The sequence below is a fragment of the Spermophilus citellus genome (assembly GCF_964194105.1).
Source record: "Spermophilus citellus genome assembly, chromosome: 17".
Lineage (NCBI taxonomy): Eukaryota > Metazoa > Chordata > Mammalia > Rodentia > Sciuridae > Spermophilus > Spermophilus citellus.
This window is the reverse complement of record NC_138199.1, coordinates 65,236,955-65,259,250: the sequence shown is the minus strand read 5'-3', so window position 1 is coordinate 65,259,250 and position 22,296 is coordinate 65,236,955. Positions and strand designations below refer to the sequence as shown.

The 22,296-nt window shown below is 49.3% G+C and overlaps 1 protein-coding gene across 3 annotated transcripts in view; it reads left to right on the top strand.

The window, feature by feature from the left end:
* CACNG5 (calcium voltage-gated channel auxiliary subunit gamma 5) overlaps positions 1-13,266 on the top strand; it is a 39,467-nt gene extending 26,201 nt beyond the window's left edge. For all 3 annotated transcript variants that reach the window (XM_081271972.1, XM_081271970.1, XM_081271971.1), the window contains 5 exons: positions 3,995-4,233; positions 5,464-5,550; positions 7,195-7,335; positions 10,007-10,152; positions 10,441-13,266. In XM_081271972.1, coding sequence (XP_081128098.1) covers positions 4,038-4,233; positions 5,464-5,550; positions 7,195-7,335; positions 10,007-10,152; positions 10,441-10,698 — 828 coding nt within the window. In that variant the 5' untranslated portion in view covers positions 3,995-4,037 and the 3' untranslated portion in view covers positions 10,699-13,266. The remainder of the gene's footprint in view (positions 1-3,994; positions 4,234-5,463; positions 5,551-7,194; positions 7,336-10,006; positions 10,153-10,440) is intronic.
* Positions 13,267-22,296: the final 9,030 nt, after the last annotated feature.

Sequence of the window (22,296 nt, the reverse complement as noted above, 5' to 3'; positions counted from 1 at the left end):
GATGTTGTCCGGGGCTGCAACTCATCCAGGCTAGATGTCCATCTAGGAAGACTTAATCTCATGACTCACAGCTGGCTGTGGGCTGGAAGTTCTGCTGGACTGTCCACCAGGTCATCTGCACCTAGCCTGGAAAGCAGTTTCCCAACTAGAAACATTTTCCCCCACTAGGATATTTTTGCCTATCATTTTGGCATTGGGTGGGGAAGAGGGCAAGGATCCTGCTAAACCTCCTGCCACACACATGACAGCCCCCCAAGAAAAAAGAACCATCCAGCCCCAAATGTCAATAGGGCTGCAGCCAAGAAGCACTGTCCTAACGTGTGGGGACCTCAGGGGAGTGGAGTCTCTTACCATCAAGGCTGGCTTCCCCTTGGTGAGCATCCAAGAGTCAGGAGGAAGCCGCATCTCTTTTTATGACCCAGCCTCAGAAAGCCCATGGCCTTCCTACTGTGGGCTTTAACATCAGTGCAGTTACAGACCTGCCGCACCAAGGCCAGGACACACAGACCCCACTGCTTAATGGGGGAGCGTCCACCGCCATAGAAGATAACAGGGCAGCCTGGTGGGAAGGAGCAGGGTTACAGGAACCACTGGAGACTCTGCCCTGATCTCCAGCTCACCCTGCTGGCCACTGGCCACGCCAACACTGAGTCACTGGGCCAGCTCCCAAGAGCAGCTGCTGTCACTGGCTGCAAAGCTTTGTCAAGAATCCCGAACCCTTCATCAAAGCACGATGGGGGTCTTTTGGGGGCCAGTGGGAGACTGGGATCAGAACATGTGAGTTTGTCCTCCATCCATCCTCCTCAGCGGCCCCATAGCTAGACTCTCCTGGGCACCCTTAACCTCACCTGCCTCGGAGCCCCTAAGCACTCTTTGAAACCCTTTTACTATTGGCTTGGGAGGGAAAATGGGCCATTAGTGATTTAATCTCCACAAGACATTTCTCCCTAATTGCCAGCCCTGGATAATAATTAGCAACTGTTAATTTCTGATAATTAACAATCTAATACTTAGAGGTAATGGCATCGGGTAATCATCTTAAAACGCTCAAAGCTGTCGAGCTTCTGAGCCCTAGTTTTCCAAGAGTGACACTGCATTTTGGCGTCCCCCACCCAGGAGTTAGCCAGAGCCCTGCATTTATTGTTTACAAGGGCAGTGGTTGCAGAATTGATGTCTCTAAACTTTAATTTAGTTTTCTTTTCTAGCTATAGAAATAATGCATGTTCTTTTACAATCTTTATTGAGCACTGAAAAACATAAAGAGCTTAAAATATACATAACCTTATTACCTGGAAGCATCTACTGTCAATGTTTTGGTTTTATTTCCTCCCAGTCTGTGCATTTTTTACACAGCAGAGCTGATAGTAAATGATGGTTTTGCAGTCAGCTTTGTTCACTGAACATTAGAGGGTCGACATCTTTTCTTGGGGTGGCAACTAATAAAAAAAAGTCTGCCTTCCTCCCTTCAGAATAAAACAAATGAACATAGTTGAACAGGGAGGAGATTCACAGCATGGAGAAGCAGTGAGTTCCCCTGATTCTGTAGGAGCTAGGAATCCATTCCAACCACAGTGTCTCCAAGGGGCCTCCTGAAGGCCTTGGGTGGGAGAATGCAGACTCGCATGCACAATCACATAGGAAATTTTAAAAGACGGAAGGGCCATTGAAGGGAAAGCGAGGAACAAGAGATGGGTAAGCAAGAAATGAAAGACGGAGACCAGGCAGAGATCCATACTCGAGAGTTTATTTTTCAGAGCTGACCAATAAAGGCCATCTCTCTATAGGAGAGAGAGGCAAAACAGGCTTGCGTTCTGGGACTTTTATTGGGGGGGGGGGCTCAGGAATCAGAGCTCATCGGGTCCTAACGTGGGCCATTAAGGGTTGGGTTGGTATGAGGGAGTGGTGAGTCTTTCTCAGAAAGGCCCTTGGGTGGGAAAGCAAAACTTTCTCCTTAAAATGGTGGTTGTCACTTAAGATGGCCGTCCAGCTGCTAAGCAAGAACCTTATAGCCATGAAGGAAGGTATTAATAATGGTGGTGTTTCCAGAGAGGGACGTACAGGTAATGTTCATTTACTGTGTTGCAATTCTCCATGCACTCCAGAGAAAGAAGCACTGGATCAGTGTTCAAAATATTTACATTTTGCACCCTCGTCCCTCCAAGTTGCAGGCTGGGTGATCTCAGGGACTCCTACCCCTGGAACTTGAATGTCTTTGGTGTGGGTTAAGGGGGGTATGAGTCCTGCTTCCCTGCATGGTGGTTTTATGAATCAGAAATGCTGAGTCATAGTGCACCACCATGACACGGATACCAGGGGATTTGCCAGAGGACATCCAACTGGGAGTCCCAAAGTATCAAGCAACAGCCCTTATGTAACCCTGGGCCGTGCAAAAAGAAATTTTTCCAAGTATTGTGTCTTCTACATTTCCGGATTCCCAAAGCAACCTACCTTGGGTGTTTGTCCTTCACCCCACACTCCCTGAAGCCATTTATTTCTTCAGTAAACAATAGTGTTGTCTGGGGGCTGGGGCTGTAGCTCAGTGGTAGATCTCTTGCCTAGCATGAGTGAGGACTTGATTTCAATCCTCAGCACCAAAAATAAATAAATAAAAGTATTGAATCCATTTACAACTAAAAAAAAAAAAACCTTTAAAATAGATATATATGTATAAATATGATGTCATCTGGGCAAGAATGTGGAATCAGACCAGGGTTTAAATCTGTGGTCCACCATGCACCAATGGTGTCTTGCAGGCTACATAACATCTCTAAGCCCCAGTTTCCTCATCCACAAAGTGGGACCCATACTCGCTACTTCCAAGATTGCTGTGAGGTCCTGAGACACTGTACATAGAGGACTCTGCACAGTAGCCTGGCACTCGATCCATGATATTATTTATTGACAAATAAATACAATGACACAATAGAAGCATAAAATATAACTGTATAGTGAATAAAGTAGTTATTTTCACCCCATGTGGAGTTCTCTGGGAAGGTTTAAGACTTTGGGGGTTTTCCTCAGCACATTCCAGGCTTTGGGGTCTGCTGCTGCAGAGATTAGCAGGCAAGGTCACCTTCAACCTCTTCTTTTATGTCTTGCTTTTCTAGATTCAGATACAATCTCCTCTCTACTTCCATCCTTCCAAATCTCCAAGACCCAAATCTTTCTCAACTTTCTGCCAAGCTTAACATTAAAATTGGCTGCTCAGCCTCTGCCAGGCAGCAGCTGTCGTATTTCAAGAGCTCTGATCTGTCTGCTCTGCAAGAAGCGGGGGCTTAGTCCATTGTTGCCTAATAATAAAACCCTGCACCAGGACTGTGCTTCTGATTTTTCAAAACAGTGACTTCTGCCATTGCAGTCAACCCCCCGGCAATTCTGTAGCATGGACAGAGCAAGTCTTCTTGTTTTTCATGGGGGCAACATGGTTCCTAGAGTGGGTTTCCCAGAACACGATAGAGATGTCATTCTGTAGTCAAATAAGTTTGGAAAATTCTAGAATTTGCAAAGCCAAACAGGCTTTCCAGCCTTTTACATAGTATGTAATGTGATTCTTCAAGAACTCGATGCAGTGCTTTGCAAGCTTCAAAACAAAAAAAAAAAACAACTAGCTGGGCGCAGTGGCACATGCCTGTAATCCCAGCAGCTTGGGAGGCTGAGGCAGGAGAATTGTGAGTTCAAAGCCAACCTCAGCAAAAGTGAGGCACTAAGCAACTCGGCAAGACCCTGTCTCTAAATAAAATACAAAATAGGGCTGGGGATGTGGCTCAGTGGTCAAATACCCCTGAGTTCAATCCCCAGTACCAAAAAAAAAAAAAAAAGAAAACTCTATTGCTCAGACCCCAGCGAAGCCCAGGGGGCTTGGGGATTTGTAGACATCCCCTCAGTGACCCCAGATTGTAGCCAGAGTGCAGAAGCCCCATGCCAGAGCACCTGAGTTACCTGGTGTCTTTATTCATGCTACTGCTCCTCATCTTGGCCCTCTCTCCCTTCCCAGAGCCAACACCGTGCGGGCCGGCGTCCAGCCAGTGGCCGGGAAGATGAGCACCTGCGGGAGGAAGGCGCTGACCCTGCTGAGCAGCGTCTTTGCCGTCTGCGGCCTGGGCCTCCTGGGCATCGCCGTCAGCACCGACTACTGGCTGTACCTGGAGGAAGGCGTGGTCCTGCCCCAGAACCAGAGCACCGAGGTCAAGATGTCCCTGCACTCGGGCCTCTGGCGGGTCTGCTTCCTGGCAGGTAAGGGCGCCAGCCCTCCCCCTGGGAAAACCTGCCCCAAGTGGTTCCTCCCGGGGAAGAGATGCTGGAAGGAGGCAGTTGTCACAGAGAATCCCCACAAGCTCTGGACTGTGCTGGGTTCAGCATCCAGGACCTGGTCCCAGCACAGGAGCGGACTCTCCAAGTGGATAATAGGTTGAGCAAGCCTCTCAGCTCCCAGGTCCCCTCCTGAGGCTCCGCCCTCCCATGCCCCGCCCCCCAGGGCTGGCTGGGATGACCTGAGCAGGTGCCGACTGCTCTTGCACATCTCGGCTCCTCGAGCTGGGATCCTGTGTAACCCCCCAACACTGAAGCCAAGCTTGTTATGGCTTCCACTCTACAAATCCCTCAGGAGCTTAAGTCAGCCTCCCCTAGTTTGCAGGACAGGAAATACTAAGCGGTTTCTCTGTTCTTCTGTGACACAGGAAAAACCCAAAGCAGGTCCTTGGGGCCCTGCAAGATGGTGCCGGTTTTGATCATACTTACCCACCTGCCTACCTGGGCCTCCCCTCAGCTCACCAGGGCTTCCCTGGCACCCTGTTCCAAGAGCTCTGTTCTTGATCTCCTTATCACAGCCCAGCTCCAGCCTGCACAAGAAAAGCATTCCCATGTCCTGCAAGAATGGCTGCAAGCCTGGGCTGGCTGGGACAGCCACAGAGTGGTCACTGGGCTTTTCCAAGTGAGGCTCTGTGACCTCTGTGTGGCGGGTGGGATGGTGGTGGGATGGGATTCAGCAGGCCTGGCTTCCTGGTCACTTGTTGAGCCTCCCATTCTGACCTGATCTTCCACTGCCCCAGACTGTGTGGCGTCAGGCTCTACTTAAATCTGAAGCAGAATTTGAAGTCACCAGGACCTGTTCTGTGACACCCACACTCATGAATCTAAGCCAGCCGTGCACTCCCATCAGCCTCCTCCATCCAGAAGCAAGGAGACACAGTGGGGCGTTTGCCCAGTGTGGGGTTCCCAGTCCTGACCTCTTATCATGCAATTCGTGGTGCTCAGAACCATGCTCCAGAAGGATGTGATGTCAGAACATATCCCCACCCCTCCTGGGAGTCACCAGTGAGGGACCCTAGAGTTTGTATTCAGTCCATGTGCAAAGACACAGCAAGTCAAAGACCTTATGTGAGTTTGGAAATACCACTTGAATGTACTAACCTCGAATCCATGTTCATGAAGAACCTAGAAATATAAGTAATTCTTGTCTCCTAGGTGAGGAGCGGGGACGCTGCTTCACCATAGAATATGTGATGCCCATGAACTCCCAGCTGACGTCCGAGTCCACAGTCAATGTTCTAAGTAGGTGTATTGAACTTTCTAACCTGGGCCGCTGGCTGCACAGAGAAAGCAGGTCAAAAGGAAGTCAGGGTGACCAGCCTGTTCTCAAGAGCTAAAGGGCTTAACCTCAGAGTGTTGAGTTCACTAACACTGGCCCTGCAGATTAATTTTCCAGTGGTAGAGACAGGTTATTTCAGTCTCCAAGTCTTGTGACCCCAGCAATTGAGAGTTCATTTATACTCAGGAAACTAAACGGGTCTCCCTGGACTACAAGGGGACTGACTTCATGACCTTGAGCTCACCAGCGTTACTTCTGATCCCATAGGGAGCTTGCAATGTTGCAAAACAACTCTGATAACAGTCATCTTTCTATGTGAAGGAGCTTGGTTCCAGGGTCCCTCACAGATACAAAAATCTGGGAACACTCAGTCTCTTATATAAAATGGCATAGTACTTGCATATAACTTACCCGCATCCCTCCTCAGACTTTAAATCATCTCTTTGAATCTTCAGTTGTTCAAATTCATGAAAGCCCATGGAAGGCCCATGGTGCTAATCACCTGGAGTTAACATGGATTCCACAGGTTTAAGATCTCAGTCTCCAACGAGACTGTCCTTACTTCAAATGCCAGACACGTGATCAGAGGTCCCTAGGCAACCTGCACTTCTAGCCAATTGGGTACTACAAGTTTGAGGGTTCCTGTGGCTTCCAGGATTCAACATTTTGCTAAAATGGCTCACAGAACTCAAGCAAGTGCTATACTTGACATTATAATTTTATTATAAAAGATACAAATCAGAACCAGCCAAACAAAGAGACATACAGGACAAGGTCTGGCAGGATCCCAAATGAAGATCTTCAGTGTCCTCTCCTGCTGAAATCAGAATGCATCACTGTTCTGAAACATGGATGTGCTCACCACCCAGGAAGCTCAACCGAGTTCTGGTGTCCAGAGTTTTTGTTGGCTTTTATTAAGTAGACACCATCCATTGAGTTATTGAACTCAATACCTAGCTCTTCCCTTCCTGTGGCTCAAAACCCCAACCCTCTAATCATGTGGATGCTCTTTCCAGGCCCCGTCCTGAGTCACCTGTTGGTATAAACTCAGGTATACCTAGGGACCCACCATGACTAACAAAGACACTCTGTCACTTAGGAAATTCTAAGGATTTGGATGCTATCTCTCAGGGAACTGGGAAAAAGATCAAAGTCTTTAGTATACAATAGAAATGTTCCCCAAGTAATTATAGGTTGAGGAAGATGGAGGCCAGTGACTTTCCCCTGTACCATTCAGGGCAGCTCCTTGCACATGGAAATGGTGACTGTCGCTGAGAGAAGAAACAAGATGTCATGACCAGGTCCTTCCACAGCTACCATATGGCAGGCAGTGGAGACTCTGAGGAGGAAGTAGTTTATGCCCAGAGAAGACAGGCTCTGAATATGTTAGCACTTGAAGCCAGACCTTCTGGCTCTGTCTCAGGGACAAAAGCCCTACCAGCACTGGGTGGTCCCCAAGCCACCCTATGGGTCATGGCTCTAGGGACACATGCAGGGGTGCAGCTTTGAGGACCCTGGTTAGATACTACAGAACACTGTACTTGGGATGAGGAGTGTGGCTGAGACTGCTAGAGGCTGACAGGCTGCTCCTTCGTCTCTTTAACTAGAAATGATTCGCTCGGCCACACCATTCCCTCTGGTCAGCCTCTTCTTCATGTTCATCGGGTTTATCCTGAGCAACATTGGGCACATCCGTCCCCACAGGACAATACTGGCCTTTGTCTCTGGCATCTTCTTTATCCTCTCGGGTAAGTGGCGATTTTTTTTCCTTTATTGTGCATTGGACTTTTGATATTTAACTCCTGAATGGCTCTGCTGCAGGAAGTCCCGGTCATGGCTGTGGGTCAGCTCCTGGCACTGGAAACAGGACAAGTCAGTGAGCCCCGCAGAATTGAGTCAGGGCTGGAGAAGGCTTCTGATGCCCCAGGCCCATCCACGACCTGGCAGAAAAGCAAAGAGGCTTTGGAATGGGGATGACTTGACAGGCTCTCCCTGGGGCAGACCTGGGCTGGGAACCCAGGTATTGCCTCTCTAGCTCCCACCGATGAGGAGGACCCCTGTTCCTGAAGCAGCTGGTGTTATCATGTTTGGGACTGAAAAATAAACACTGTCTGCCTTTGTATTTATGTCCCTTCACTCCCCAGCCCTCAGCTATCCTCAGGAGACTCTTGATGAACTCTTCACTTGCTCATCACACTCTATGCCCTGGACCCACCAGGGGCCCTTCACCATGGACCTGTCTTCCTGGACTGGCGCCAGGTTGCACTTCAGTCCTTCATGGTACCTACCAGGCCTTACTCTGGGTGCTGGTCTCGCAGCCTGCAAAAATGACGGCAGAGTGGAGACATAAACAAGTAGACGGAACTAGAACCCAGATAGAAAGGGCCATGATGGGAGCCAGCAAGGACTGCTGCAGAGCCCAGAGCAGAAGCCACAACTCAGGCCAAGGGTTGGTCGTGGGGGGAATGGGATGAAATCATTACATGGTGGGTGCAGGAGTGATGGACGGTGCCGCAGAGAGAAAGGAGAAGGTCAGGTGTCATTTGGGAGGTAAACTGAAAAGGACGAGGGGTAGACTTTCAAGGGCAGAGTCGAGGGTGAGTGCTTGGGCATGATTTCTTGCTTGGGCACTGGGTCCATGGAATAGCACATCAGTGATCCAGGGATCACAGGAGAAAGAGATTTAGGCAAAGGTCATGAATTTCATGTGGGAAATGCTGAGTTTTGAGACGTCCAGGTGACATCTAGAAGGCTGTTAGGGATGGAAATGGATGAGGTGACTCCCAGGGAGTGTGTGAAGAGAGGTGCACTCTTTCTCCCCTTCAGGGTGACTTGTACACTTTCATGGACACCTTTTCTTTTGAAGATAATGACTTGAGCCAAAAAGAAGTGGCTCTCAGGGCATGCATTTTAGGTGCCTTAAACTGTTTAATTGGAGAGAGGAAGATGGGAAGGAGAACAGGAGGTGGAAGATGGGTGGGTGGTTTGAATGGTGTATGGATGGACAGGTGGACAGGAAGGAAAGAAGGAAGGAGCTCTTGTGCACCAGGCATTATGACTGCCATCTGACTCCCAAGTCACTTTAGGATCCCTTTTTCAATGTTTTCTTGTCAATATAGCTTGGTAGCCAGGCGGCTGTCAGACCAAAAACCATTCTTTCTCTTTCCATCCATCCACCCACCCATGCATATACCCAACCATTCTTTCTTCAATTTGTTCATCTATTCTTTATCCAGCAACTCATCTGCCATTTTTCCATCTGTTAATCCAGTCTTCTGCCCTTCTATCCATCAATCCAACAAATATTTATGGAGCACCTGCAATATCACCAGCCCAACCTTCGCATGGTGATATTTCCACCTATGCAGAGACATACAGATGCAGGTTTCAGCTCTTTACCCTTCCTGCTGTGAACCTCACATCGCCCAGGCTCTACAGTTGCTTTGGGACTCCTGAGATTTCAAGAGCAGGCCACAGAAATCTAGGATTGGGCGAGGCCACATGAAGTTGTTTTGAGAACAATAGAGAATGGCATGTGTGGACATTAATGATTCACTCATGAGTTAGGTATTTAGAAAGGTTTGAATCACATCTATTTCACTCTAATATTCATCCTTTGAGACGCCCAAGTTTCGTATAATAATGTGAATAGAATTAAAACTGAACAGCTCAACACAGAGTAATTAATTATGTCTTGATTCAATTACAGTTACTAATTGATAAGACTGATGCTGGAGGCAGTCATTTACATAATGGCAGGAGGAGTTTGGGTCCCAGTGGCCTCCCAGTTAAATGCTGGCCAGAATCTGCACATACTGTTTTTAGTCTTTTGCCTAAAGATCTCAGATAGGCCATGCCCTGTGCTCAGATGGGCTGAGCAGACCTCTGGCCACATCAGTAGATGCCACAGTGCTGTGCACCACCTGCTGCCGGAGAGAGGGACGAAGGCCTGGCATCCTGCTCAGGGAACCTATCTTCTTCTCAGTTTTGTAGAAGCCACTTGCTAAGCTCAGGGTGTGCACCTCCATGTTGGTTCACGTTAGTATCACCTGGGGAGCTTTTAGGACAATACAGTGCCAGGGTTCCAGCCCAGGCCCCCAGCAAATGAGAATGTCCAGGGCTGGGGCTCAGACAGGTATGTTTGGCAGATGTGACCAGCTGGGGAAGGACCACCAGGCCTGGTCCCTGGCTCAGAAGGGTGGCTGGACAGGGAGCTTCCTGAGCTGCAGCTATTCACCACTATCTAGAAGGTGCTGGTCTAGACAGGATCCTCAGTAAGCAAGCTCCTGCTTGCCCTTGAACTCCAAAATGAATGCACTGTGATTAGAAGGCCAGCAGCTCTGTTCCTGATGAATGCCACATCGGCAAGCTCCTGGGCCTCTGTGCTGAGTGTCCCCTTCCCTCCCTGTCTCCTCCCAGGCCTCTCTCTTGTGGTGGGTCTAGTGCTCTACATCTCCAGCATCAATGACGAGATGCTCAACAGGACCAAGGATGCAGAGACCTATTTCAACTACAAATATGGATGGTCATTTGCCTTTGCTGCCATCTCCTTCCTTTTAACAGAGGTAACCTGCCCACTGTGTCCCGTGTCAGAATGGGCTGCCCTGCTGGGCTGGGAGAAGGAAGTATCCTGGACCACCAACTTCATGCCCCTTTTTCACATCTAGCATGTGCCACTCTGTGGCCTTCCCAGAGCTCCTCTATCTAGGGTGTCTCCAGGGCCCACTTCTGTCCCCACATCTACTGACCACCTTCCCTGAGCTCCCCCATGACTGTGTCCTGGGCAGACCCCAGCAGGGGGATCCCGGCCAGGCCTGAGCAGTGAGCTCTTCTCTCCTTCCCCCTCCCTGTAGAGTGCAGGGGTGATGTCTGTGTACCTGTTCATGAAGAGGTATACCGCCGAGGACATGTACAGGCCTCACCCTGGCTTCTACCGTCCACGTCTGAGTAACTGCTCCGATTACTCCGGCCAGTTCCTGCACCCAGATGCCTGGATCCGGGGCCGCAGCCCCTCCGACATCTCCAGCGACACCTCCCTTCAGATGAACAGCAACTACCCAGCCTTGCTCAAGTGCCCCGACTATGACCAGATGTCATCTTCTCCCTGCTGAACCCCGGCCACCTCCCTGCCTGGACTGTGGACAGCCAGACAGCCCTTGCCCTCCTCCCCTGACGGCCCTTGAGCCCCAAGCCTGTGATTGGCAAGCCCAGGCCACCCGCTGCTTAGCCCTGTTGTTTGACCACATTCTCTCCCTGCTTCTCCCAGAGTAGCTCACACCTCACGCAGATGTCAGGACCCTGGAGCCAGGGAGCACACTGATTGGCTGAGAGCACAGGTGAAGCCCCGCCTCTGGGGTGCCAATCCCAGCGGTGGCTCAGCAGCGCCCCCTGCCCTGGGGAAGCTGGTGTTTTGGTTGTTATTGTACCCACACTCCCAACTCCACACCCGGCCAAGGCCAGTTCTGAGATGCTGAGTCCCTGATGTAGCATCAGGACTAGAGTGCTTGCCAACAGGCCTGGCCTCACGTTCATGACCTGGGTCATCCAGCCAAAAAATGATTCTGATAGGGAGGTGTGGCTGGCTCTGAGAAGTGTAGCAGGCATTCCCCCTGAAATGCTGTCACACCTCTCTCCACAAAACACACCTGCCTGCGGAACCCCACCACCCAGGCGATGGACCGTCCCTCCTCCCGTCCTCCGTCCTCCAGAGCCCAGCAGCCCTGAACCCAGGCATTAAGGCTGGGTCTGAGGCCACGCTGATGAACTCACAAAGAGGTGTTGGCAGCTGTCTTAATAGCATGGCCCCTTAATCACAGATTCAACAGGGGCCTTTAATGCCTTAACCCAGAGAGGGACTCTGTCAATGAGAATTTGAGAATTAAGTTGGTGTGGGTCAGTAGTACCAGGTACTATGTCTGGTCCTGGAGGTACTGTCCCTGTGTACAAGGGCCATATATCCCACTGAAGGCCCTACAGTCTAATCACATAGACAGGTGTCTATATCACCTAAGTACAAGGCAACTTTCAAAGGAGCTCCCTGGGATTTGGAGCTGGATTTGGTGACACCTGGTGCATTTGGAGCCTAATCAAGCCAGGCTCAGACTGCTCCAGCTGCCCCCCCCCAAGGGTGCCTGTGGACATGCTCCTAGAACCCTAATATAGGTGAACATCTGACATAGTAGGCAAGTCAGGTGCTTCCAGAAGAACAGGTGGGGTGACACCTGTTGTCCTGGGGGGAACCCTAGCTAGGAGTCAGGAAACCTCTGTGAAGTTCCCAGGAGGAAAATGGCGGAGGAGCCACTGCCATCCATGACCCCCTCCGATCTCCAGGAGTTGGATCATCTTGTACATTTTTGATTTTCAGACTTTAGATAGAACAACAATATCATGCTCTCCTCGCTGTGTATTTTTTGCCTTGTCTACTTTTCTCTTGGAGATGCCATTAGGTACAGAGCCACCGTGGAGGGGTCTGGCACAAGGTACAGGAAGCCATCCCGCAGGCACCTGGGGAAAGGCAGCGTCTTATTCAACTCAGGCTGCCAGAAACCACCAAGACTGAGAGGCTCAAACAACAGAAGTTTACTTTCTCATGGTTCCCGAGGCTGGAAGTCAAAGGTCAAGTTGTTGGCTGGATTGGTCTCTTCTAAGGCCTCCTGCTTGGCTTGCAAATGGCCTCCTTCTTGCTGTGACTCCCACAGTCTTCCTGCCCATGTGCCCCTGAGGTCTCTTGGTATGTCCAGATTCCCTGTTATAAATACACCAACCAATTAACTAGATGATCAATTTTAATTTGATCACCCCCTTAAAGTCCTGTCTCCAAACATAGTCACATTCTGAGGTCTTGGGGATTAGGGCTTCAATGTAAGAAATTGGGAGAGGGCATGACTTTGCCCTTAGCAGGCAGGTTGGTTCATAGCTTCAGCATGGTAGAGGGCAAAGAAGAGAAGCCAACCACTGTCTCACCAGGGACCCTGGAGCAACCCCTCATGCTTTGAGGAGCTTGGTGGAAATTGCTTCCAAGCCCAGTCCTCATATACCCACCCACAACTCTAATGATTCAGTTCATCTTGCTTTGTGTGTGACTTTTCAACCCTTGTCTATCAACTGATAGCAACCACAAGGCCCAGCTCCCATGCCATCGGCACCCTGTGATGATCCTCGTGTTCTTTGGTTACTGTGGGCAGAACAACACCAAGCCACTGTGCCACCCATAGCAAAGGAGTCAGTCAGCATGCTTGGAGGCAACGGGGAAGCACTTCCAAGCTGGACAATGGTTTAGATGCTGTCTAATCCAATTTTTGTCATTGTAATTAGCTCCTAAGATGTTCTTTTCTCTCTCTAAAAGACTCTTTCTCTGTCACCATGCCAGGCTTGTTTTTGTGCACACAGGAAAAAAATAGAATCCACTCCTAAATATAAGCTGCTTTTTGACTGTGGCATGATTAGGATGGAACTTTACCAGACTGGAGGATGAGGGGCCACATCGAGGCATGCTTGCCCTGGAACAGAGAGTCTGCAGGTTGCTTAGGGACAGACCATTTTCTCCTCTCCTGGGGGTTGGGGCCACCAGTACTGTCTCATTTCCCATCTATAGATCAATCTCAGAACCAGAGGCTATTTTGTAAGTTTCTCCACAATCAAAAGATTTGTATGTCAAACATACAAGTAAAAAAAACTCAACTCAGAAATCATATATGATGCCAAAGTACTGTGGATTATATAAATAAATATGAATAAATATCATTCCCAGCCGTCAAGAGGGAACCGTTCTGACTCTGGGTCCCTCCCACCTGAAGCTCCTGGTCCTCCTACTTGGCCGATGGGTGAATCACAACATTGCCCTACCTGATATCGCCAGATGAAGGGAGAGTTTCGGGGCAACACAGACCTGAAGAGGGAGAATCAGAGGCGATCCCTGGATATCACAAACTTTCAGAGATGTCCCCAGGGACCATATGTAAGGAGAGCCCCCTTAATGTTTGAGTGATTGTCCCTTGCCCCCAGGTAAAGAACCAACAGGATGTCTATGTAGGAAGAAAGATGTATTTTAAGGAATTGGTTGGTGCAATTATGGAGGTTTGGCAAATCCAACCCAAATCTGATGGGTGAAGCTGACAAGCTGTGGCTGTAGTTCAAGTCAAGAGGCAGCTTGTGCAGAAGCTTCTTTGCCCAGGCGAACCCTGTCTTTGTTCTATTCAGACCTTCGACTGATTGGATGAGGTCAATTCACATTATGGAGAATAACTTGCTCTTCTCAGTGTCACCGTTTAACTGATTTAAATGTTAATTGCATCCATCCAAAATACACACAGAACCATCCAGAAAAATGTTGGACGAAATATCTGAGCCCTGTGACTCAGGCATATAGAATTAACCATTGTAAGTGGGAAAGGGGCAGAGGACAGAGAGGAAAGTGGTATTTCACCTTAAGGTCCTAGCAAATTGGCACACGGGCCACTGAATGTGTGCACCAGATGGGCAGGGCACACAGGGCAGGTTTGTTGCCCACACCTGACAAATGCACTCGTGCACACTAATGTGACACTTGGGAAGTTGATTAGCCTTCAGGACACAGCACTGTGAGTAGGGAGTGGGCACAGGGGTGGATGAACCTGTGGCCTCTGCAAAACACGCCCGTTCTCCAGCAAGCAAAGGCCGGGACCCTGCTGGTGGTACCTGTGGGCCCAGCTTGATGGCTGCTGTCCCCTGGGGCATAGGAGGGGTGAGGCTCGGTGGCACCATGCAGATCCAGCAGTCCCCTTGGTAGTGGAGGTGGTGAACCATAGCCAGGCTACAACCCCAGAACCCCCACCTCCCCCAGAACTGTGCACCCCCAGAGGTGACTGCCTTTGCAATTGGATTCCAGGTGTGCAGTGAATGATGGGAAATGGGCAGGTACCCAGGACCCATGTCTCCCAGGGCAGGGGCTGGACCACAATCATTAGTTCCCTCAGAGCAAAGGTCTCTGGATTCTCACATCCCTGCGCTGGGATCCTATACCTGTGCTCTGTCACCTTGTACAGATCACACCGTCCCTGGCCTGCCTCAGTCTCTGATGTGTAAGGGAGAACCAGCGTGCCCTGTGCACCTGCTGGAGGACTAATTCTCTGTCTAGGTGGCCCCACCCTAAGGATTTTCACACAAGGGACCCTTTCCCTGCTAGTTCCAGGGAAGCAGTGGTCCTTATTCAGAGTCCTAATTTCAGATTTTTCATTCCTATAATGAGGGGAGGTGGCTAAAGCCATCTCTCGGCTCTGCTTCCAGCTCTGTCCCAACTCTAAAGACGAGATTTACAGGCAAAACTCAACCTAACTCAAGCAATGAGCCCCCAGCCCCGGCCCCCAACCAGAAGCACCCAGATGATACCCTAATGGTATGAAATTTAGATATCAGACACTGGGGAAGCCCCAGAGAACAAGATGGTGCCATGGGAGGCACATGTCAGGCCACTGCAGGAGGAAGGGTGGAGAGAGGAGGAGCAGCAGAATTCACTGTCCTGTTCTTCCTCCCAGCCACAGGGGAAGGGCAGAAGGGGTGCTTCCAGCCCAGCATCTGCTCTCCTGGATAATGCTCTGGGGAGGGGGCCCTGGGTCAGCCAACTCCTGAAGTTCAAAATCGAGAGACACCACTTTCACGCTAAGTGAAGGGCAGAAAGGTGCTGTTCCCAGGTGACTGTGCTCAAACCCAGAGCAAATGCTCCAGCCACTCCCTCTGAGCAAATTGCTAGAATGCTCTAAGCCTCAGTTTCTCCATCCACAGGACGGGCAGCACCCCCAGGCTCTCTTCCCTGGGAAGGAGAAGAAGTAGTAGCCATATTGAAAACATAGATGGGGATTCTTGTGGTGCCCAGTGGAGAAGACAGGCTGACTCGTGGCTGTGTGGGCTCAGAGTCTCCATGACTGAGCCAAGCTCTGCTGGCCTGTCACATCCCAGCCCTGCTCTTCTAACCCCTCACCCTGCTCATGGCCTAGGAGGAACTTTCTTTACACACCCCACACCCCTCCTCGCTATTAGGGCAGTTTGGAGGGGAAAACTGACCCCCCAGGGCCCACTGATCTGGCTTTGACCATTGTTCTCCCAGTCAGGGAGTCTGAAGCCCCTGCATCCTCCTTGCTCCCTCCCAGCCTGTGCAGCCAGCCTCACCTTCCAGGTACCTTGGGCTCAAGTCCAGGCCAGCCTGTCTGCTCCTGAGCCCTCTGCCCCATGAGCTGGTATTCACTGGGCTGCAGCAACTGCCTGTCCTTGAGAACCAGGATGGCAGTGCTTGGGTTTCTGGAGCCAGGGTGTTACCTCCCAAAGTCAGGGCCAAGGGTAGACTTCTGGATTCCCTGAGCAGGACCCATGAATCTTCAGAAATGACCGTGCAGTCTCAGGGCTCCAGCGATAAAGGGTAGGCCCATCTTCATCTCTGGCCTTTGAATAATTCATTTCGCAATCTGCAATCGCAAAAAGAGCAAAGCTTGAGGGCTTTGGAGTTTTCTGACGAGACAATAAAAAGATCACGTATCGCATCTTCACAGCCAACTGAACTCAGGTTAATTTCTGTTTTAAATTCGCTTACATTTATACACCTCCCCTTTTCAGATACAGTACAGCCTGTGTGGAAACACTACAAAGTCTATTTTTTAAAAAATCCAAACACTATGTACAATGCAAAGTCTCCTCAGATTGTTATTTTTAAAAAATATTTATTTCCCAGGGTTTTTTTTAGGTGGACACAAGATCTTTATTTTACATTTATGTGGTGCTGAGGATCAAACCCAGTGCCTCACACATGCTAGGCAAGCACTCTACCACTGAGCCACAGTCCCAGCCCCAATAGATTGTTATTTTTATTAACAAAATTATGAAGAGACTCAATTTCAATAGGCCCAACAAGAGGCTCCAGGTGGGTGTCATCTGTGAAAGCCACAGATGCCTTAAGTGATCAAGAATGGAGGGGCCCCAAAATGGCAGCTCATTTAGGACTCATCCAAGAACAGATCCACCATCTTGAATCCAGGCACAGTCTCCTATGAGTGTCGGTTTAGACACCAGACTTCAGCTTCAGCTCCCACAGAAGGGCCTCACCAAATATCATCATCACCAGCGAACACACACAGATCTTATCAGACAAAAAACCTGAGGTCTGCAGCAGATCCACTGCTTAAAAATAGGAATATGAAATAGTCCTCCTTATTCAAAGGTAGAAAAGAAGCCCCAGGGAACCCCTCTGTACCTGTCTCTCAGCTTCAACAAGGACCAACCTGTGTTCTACTGTTGGGTTATTTAGAAGCAAATCTCAAAATGCATATCATTTCTTTGGTAAATATTTCACTGTATATCCACATAAATGAGGGTTCTTTTAATATCATACCACCAAGGATACACTTCAAAAAGTAACAAAATTTTCTTTTTCTTTTCTCTCTTTTTTAAAATTTTATTTATTTATTTATTTATTTATTTATTTATTTATTTATTTATTTTGCTGAGGATGGAATGCAGGGCAAGCATTCTACCACTCAGTTACATCCCCAGTTCCACAATAATTTCGTAATTTCATCAAATATCCATTTGAAAGTTCAGATTTTTCCCATTTATATAAATATATATAAGAAATAATAAGTTAATAAATATATTATGTATATGTGTTTTCATTTATCAAGAGCCATCTAATAAGCCTTGCATTGCCAAGACGATTCCTGACTCTTGCATTTCTGTTCCTCTCTGGGTGTCTCCTCCTCACCTTCCCTTGGTTGCTGCAGAGTGTCCCATAGCTTGGATTTTTCTGACTGCATCCAGATGGTGTTGGTGAATATTTTCTTCTGTTCCTTCTATGTCCTGTGAATTGGTGGGTGGCTCCAGAGGCTCAATTGGAAGCAGGTCTGATCTACTGTCAATAAAACTTCAGGAGACCTGTGGCATCCTTTGTGAAGTTAGTGATCATTGACGTCCTGGCCCAGGTTCATTGTTTTATTTGTGTTTGCAAAAGATGTTGTTCTGATACCATTCATTCCTCGTTTTTGAGTGGAATTCTACTGTGAGAAACTTCCCCCTCAGTCAATCTCTGGCTTCTGCACCTCAGTCCTCATTCTATTCTGCAGCTGCTTGTGCCCTGTGGGATGGACTCCCCCAGTCACCAGTGGATGGACACTTGGGTTGTTTCCAGCAACATCCACTAGTCAAATTTTGCCCCCCCCCCCGCCCCGCAGAAAACATTCTTTGATCTCGTTTTCATTTTCGGACACAAATTTCCAAGTTGTGACTATCCTGTTGATCTTTCCAGCCCTGTGCTTTCTCTGTGCTCCAAGGATGTTCCACAACCACATTGCAAGTTCTCTGGTTCAAGAATGGCCACTTCTTTGCCAGGGTAGAAGAGGCTCAGAAGATCATTGCCAGGGAGGCTGGGCATATTTCAGCTTCTCCTCACCGCAGGGCAACATGGCCAGGAGCTAGTGCCCTCCTTCTCTGCCCCCACACCCAGAGGGGCCTTTCCTAGAGCTCCCCCACCCTCCAGCTGTGAGTCACCAGCTTCCCAGCTTCAAACCCCACAGGAAAAATGCAAATGGATTCTGGTGACTAAGGAACTAAAGCCACCTCCGTGTGGGAGAGGATGTTATAATATCAGGCTGTCGCCAAATTAACATTATTAAACAAATGCACAAAAATAGCAGCCATAATTATTCCCATACAGTAGCGCTCTCTGGAGCTTTCAGTGCGTTTTTGTTCCCCCCTAAACACAGGGCTGTCTTTGCTGCTGCTCTATTGGCCCTTCCTCCTTCCTCCTTTCCAAGACATTGCTGAGGAAGGAGGTCCCAGGCAAGCTCCCAGAACCTCTTTGTTTCCTTAGGGGAGAATGAAATGGTGGGAGCTAAGATTTCTTCAACGCCGACCAAGTACCAGATTCTTTGCAAAATGGAACTTGATTGAATCTTTAGAACAACCTAATGAAGGAAATGCTGTTATTCCCACTGGACAGATTAGCAAGCTGAGTCCAGGAGAGGTTATTTAACTTGCCTTGCAGTTGCTGGTTTGAAGGCCTGTGTTTGATCAACCTGTGCCTTTGCCCTTGGCCCTCAGCAAATGTTCCTCTGATCAACATCCCTCAACCTCCTGCTGCTATAGAAAACTCTCAAGTCAAAGCACAGATTGGGTATCCCGGATCTGAAATGCTTGGGAGCAGAAGTGTTAAGAATTGGGGTTTTTTGCGGGGGGCGGGGGAGGGGTTCAGGTTTTAAAATATTCACATGTATATAAAGAGATATGGGAGGGATAGGCTCCAAGTCTAAACATGAAATTCATTTATACCCATAGTCTTGGAGGTAATTTTAGCTTTATGTGATGTTGTTCTATTTTTCATTAACTTCTGTTCATCACCTTCAGCCTGGAATGTCAAGTGTGTCCCCCTGTTTCTTGGGACCCTGGATGGCAGTCAGCCACACATCACACCTTCTGTGAGACATTCCTCACCCCGACTCCCAGTCCCATTTCCCCCCAGTGTGGCTTCCTGGGCTATACGATAGACGTAAGTAAATCCTTCCTCTTTTTCTTATTGCTGCTACCCACAGGGGTATGTGCTAGCTAGTACACAGTAGAACAGAGAATGAGAAAAAAGAAAATCGTGGGTAGTGCATGGAGGTCTTGGCCTGGGGTGGGCATCTGGAGGGACCTGGTTGAGAATCTGGCCTGCACAGGTGTTATTCTAGTGTCTTTGTGGTGATATAGGGAATCTGGGCATGTGAAGAGAAAGTTATATTGCAGCCGAAAGGAGCTGGGGGGGGGGGGCTTTTCTCCTCTGGGGATGCTGAAAAAGCTGTGTGTCATGCACCTGTGTTTGCCCCATGAGGTCAGATGTGGAATTGTCCGTCACATCAGTGCTCCAAAGCTTTTATGTTTGGGAACAGTTTGGATTTTGGATTTACGTATTAGAGATGTTCGCCTATACCTGCCCGCAGCACGGTAATGGTTCAGGTTAGCTCTATTCCAGGGGGCTCCATGTCTCCCTGCACCTTAGGTTGGGCAGTGAGCTGCACAGGACAGCAGAGCAGGGCTGGAGGAGGGAGGGGCCCAGGCCGAGGCTGGCTGCCTAGCAAGCTGGTGCCGGGAAGAAGGTCCCAAGCAAGCTCCCAGAACCTCTCTGTTTCCAGGAGAGGTTATTTAACTTGGACACCAGGTCACAGCAAAGAAGAGAGAAGTCCTGGAAGGGGTGGCCCGAGCACAGATCTGATCATCTGTGCCAACCAGGCTGGCCAAGCTGGCCACATCATCACTAGATCCCACACACTGCCGCCTGCAGGCCCTGCCTCTCACTTGCCCTGCACATCACCCCCCTCCATCTCCTCATAATGCCTGCCTCCACGTCAGAGGCTGCAGACAGAACACTTACACAAACAACGCACATAAAAGGTGGCCTTTAGTCCCGTGGGCATGACGACATCGAGGGCCCTCCCAAGAGCCACGGTCTCACTTGGAGCTGGACATGGAGACTACAGTGGGCAAACCCAGATCTGGCCCTGTTGTCCCCAAGAAGATCACAGTCAAGCAGAGAAGCGGCGATGATGATAAGGACAGTTATCACGATGTGGTGAAGCCCCACTTGGCCCCCCTTCAATAAAGTCCCCTGTTCTGTCCCATCCCCCACACCCCACCCACCAAAGGGATGACCCTCCTCCACCAGCCCCTTTCTCTGGGAATCGCTTCAGCTGCAGAGAGCCACCTAGGGGTTGAGCCTGTTCAACAGCTGGGCTCCTCCCTAGCCAGCTCCTCCCTCCCACCCGCCATTCCCAAGGGCCTGGCTCCAGGACACCCTCCTACCAGCACACCAACTCGGTCCCATTGTCTGTTTCCTGTGGAATCCCATCTACAGCACATTATCACTGTAATTACATAATTGCTAATGAGATCACCAGGGTTGCTCGCACAGGCAGCAGGAATTGCAGGCAGCCATAGAAGTGGACCGTGGAACACATCTTTAGCTTTCCTCTGCCCGGTGGCCCTGCTCCCCGTCGACGGACCAAGGAATGGGCAAGGGACGCAGGCTGGGTTGGTCACAGTCCTCACCCTGGGTGCACATGCTGAGCCAGGCGTGGGCCAGGCCCTTGGTGAACATTATTGCACCTAACCATATAAACTATTCACTGTCTCACAGGGGCTTAAAGGGGTGACTTGTCTAAGGGCACACAGCTAAAAAGTGGTGGAACTGGGATAAGTGACCAGCTCAATGTTTTTCACACTGGGCTGTGAGGGATCCTTGGGCATCCCTAAGGGTCCACAGGAAAGGAGAGAGTGAAAGAGAGGCTGAGTGGGTGTCATTCCCCTATCCCCACCCCACTTCAACGGTGGCAGGTCAACCTGTACCGATTTTACCCATTAGGCACCCAGGGTCAGCATCTCAGGCAGCCTGTGCCTCATGTCCCCAAAGTCACAGTGAATTTTATGCACAAGGGTGGCTGGAGTCAGGCAGTTCAAGTAACTAAACTTTTTTCTCTGCCTCAATTCTTTTTTATCTTCTGGTTTTGCTCTGCCCTGAGGAACTGCACCAAATAAACCAGCTTCACAGCTTCACATCTGAGAGAGAGGACCCAAACTCACTGACAGCATAGTCAGTGGCATCCGCCTCCCTCTGCACACTTCTGTAGGTGCCATCGTTTCGAGACACCCTAGCCACTGGCCTCTGTGGAACCTCTAGACTGCAAGGTCTGTTTTTAAAATGTAGTTCCCAGAATGGGTTCAACTCCCAGGGAATACTGACTTTCCTTGGACATTGTGCATTTGTTCAATCTGTTGTTGTTGTTGTTAAGAAAATGACATAGGGGCTGGGGATGTAGCTCAGTGTGTAGAGTGCCTGCCTCGCATGCACAAGGCCCTGGGTTCAATCCCCAGCACCACACACACACACACAAAGATGACATAAACTTGTAACCTAACATGAACGGGTGCTTTGAAAATTGGCTTTTTAGAGTTCAAAGTCAGTGCTTTACACTTACCTCTTCATCGAGTTACACATTTGTCTGCTCAACACAGAACTCACACCTTCAAAGAATCTTTTTTTTTTTTTTTAATTCAAATGCATCTCCGATTTTATAAGGAGAAAAGCTAACTCTGCCCTCTGATGGCTAACTTGGTTTCTTCTTCTTCCGCGTGTTTTCTTAGGATAGAGTTGGACAGATGGATTCCCTGCATTGTCTTGACCTAGTATCACACACGTTTTCTTTGGAATTATGCTCACCTGCTCGTGGAGATGCAGAGAAACCTGAGGTGGCTGGAGATGGCACTTTCAGGAGCCTGGCTCTTCATCTCCAGCCATCTATCTGCCACGGTGGCAGAGAAACCTCTATCCATGAAGAGCCTCTGAAAGGACTCTAAACCAACCCAGTGCTTCATATTTTAATTTGAAACTCAGAGAAAAGTTGCAAATACCAAACAACTTTTTTTCTGAACTAGAGGCTCCCAAACTTAGGATAAATGGCTCCCTGGGGACCTCAGTAATTTTTTCACAGTGCTCCTAGGCCAAAAGAAACACCTTTTCCTTCTTTTTATTAGGTAGCTAGGTCTCCATGCCTCCATCTGCATTCTGTTCCGTAGCTGCAGAAGTCCTGTTGTATGAATGTTCCCAGGCCCCAGTGGATGGACAGTTGGGTTGTTTCCAGCAACATCCACGAGTAACATTTCACCAGCCCTCCCCCTAGAAACCGCTCTTTGATCTTGTCTTCATCTCTGACACGTATCTC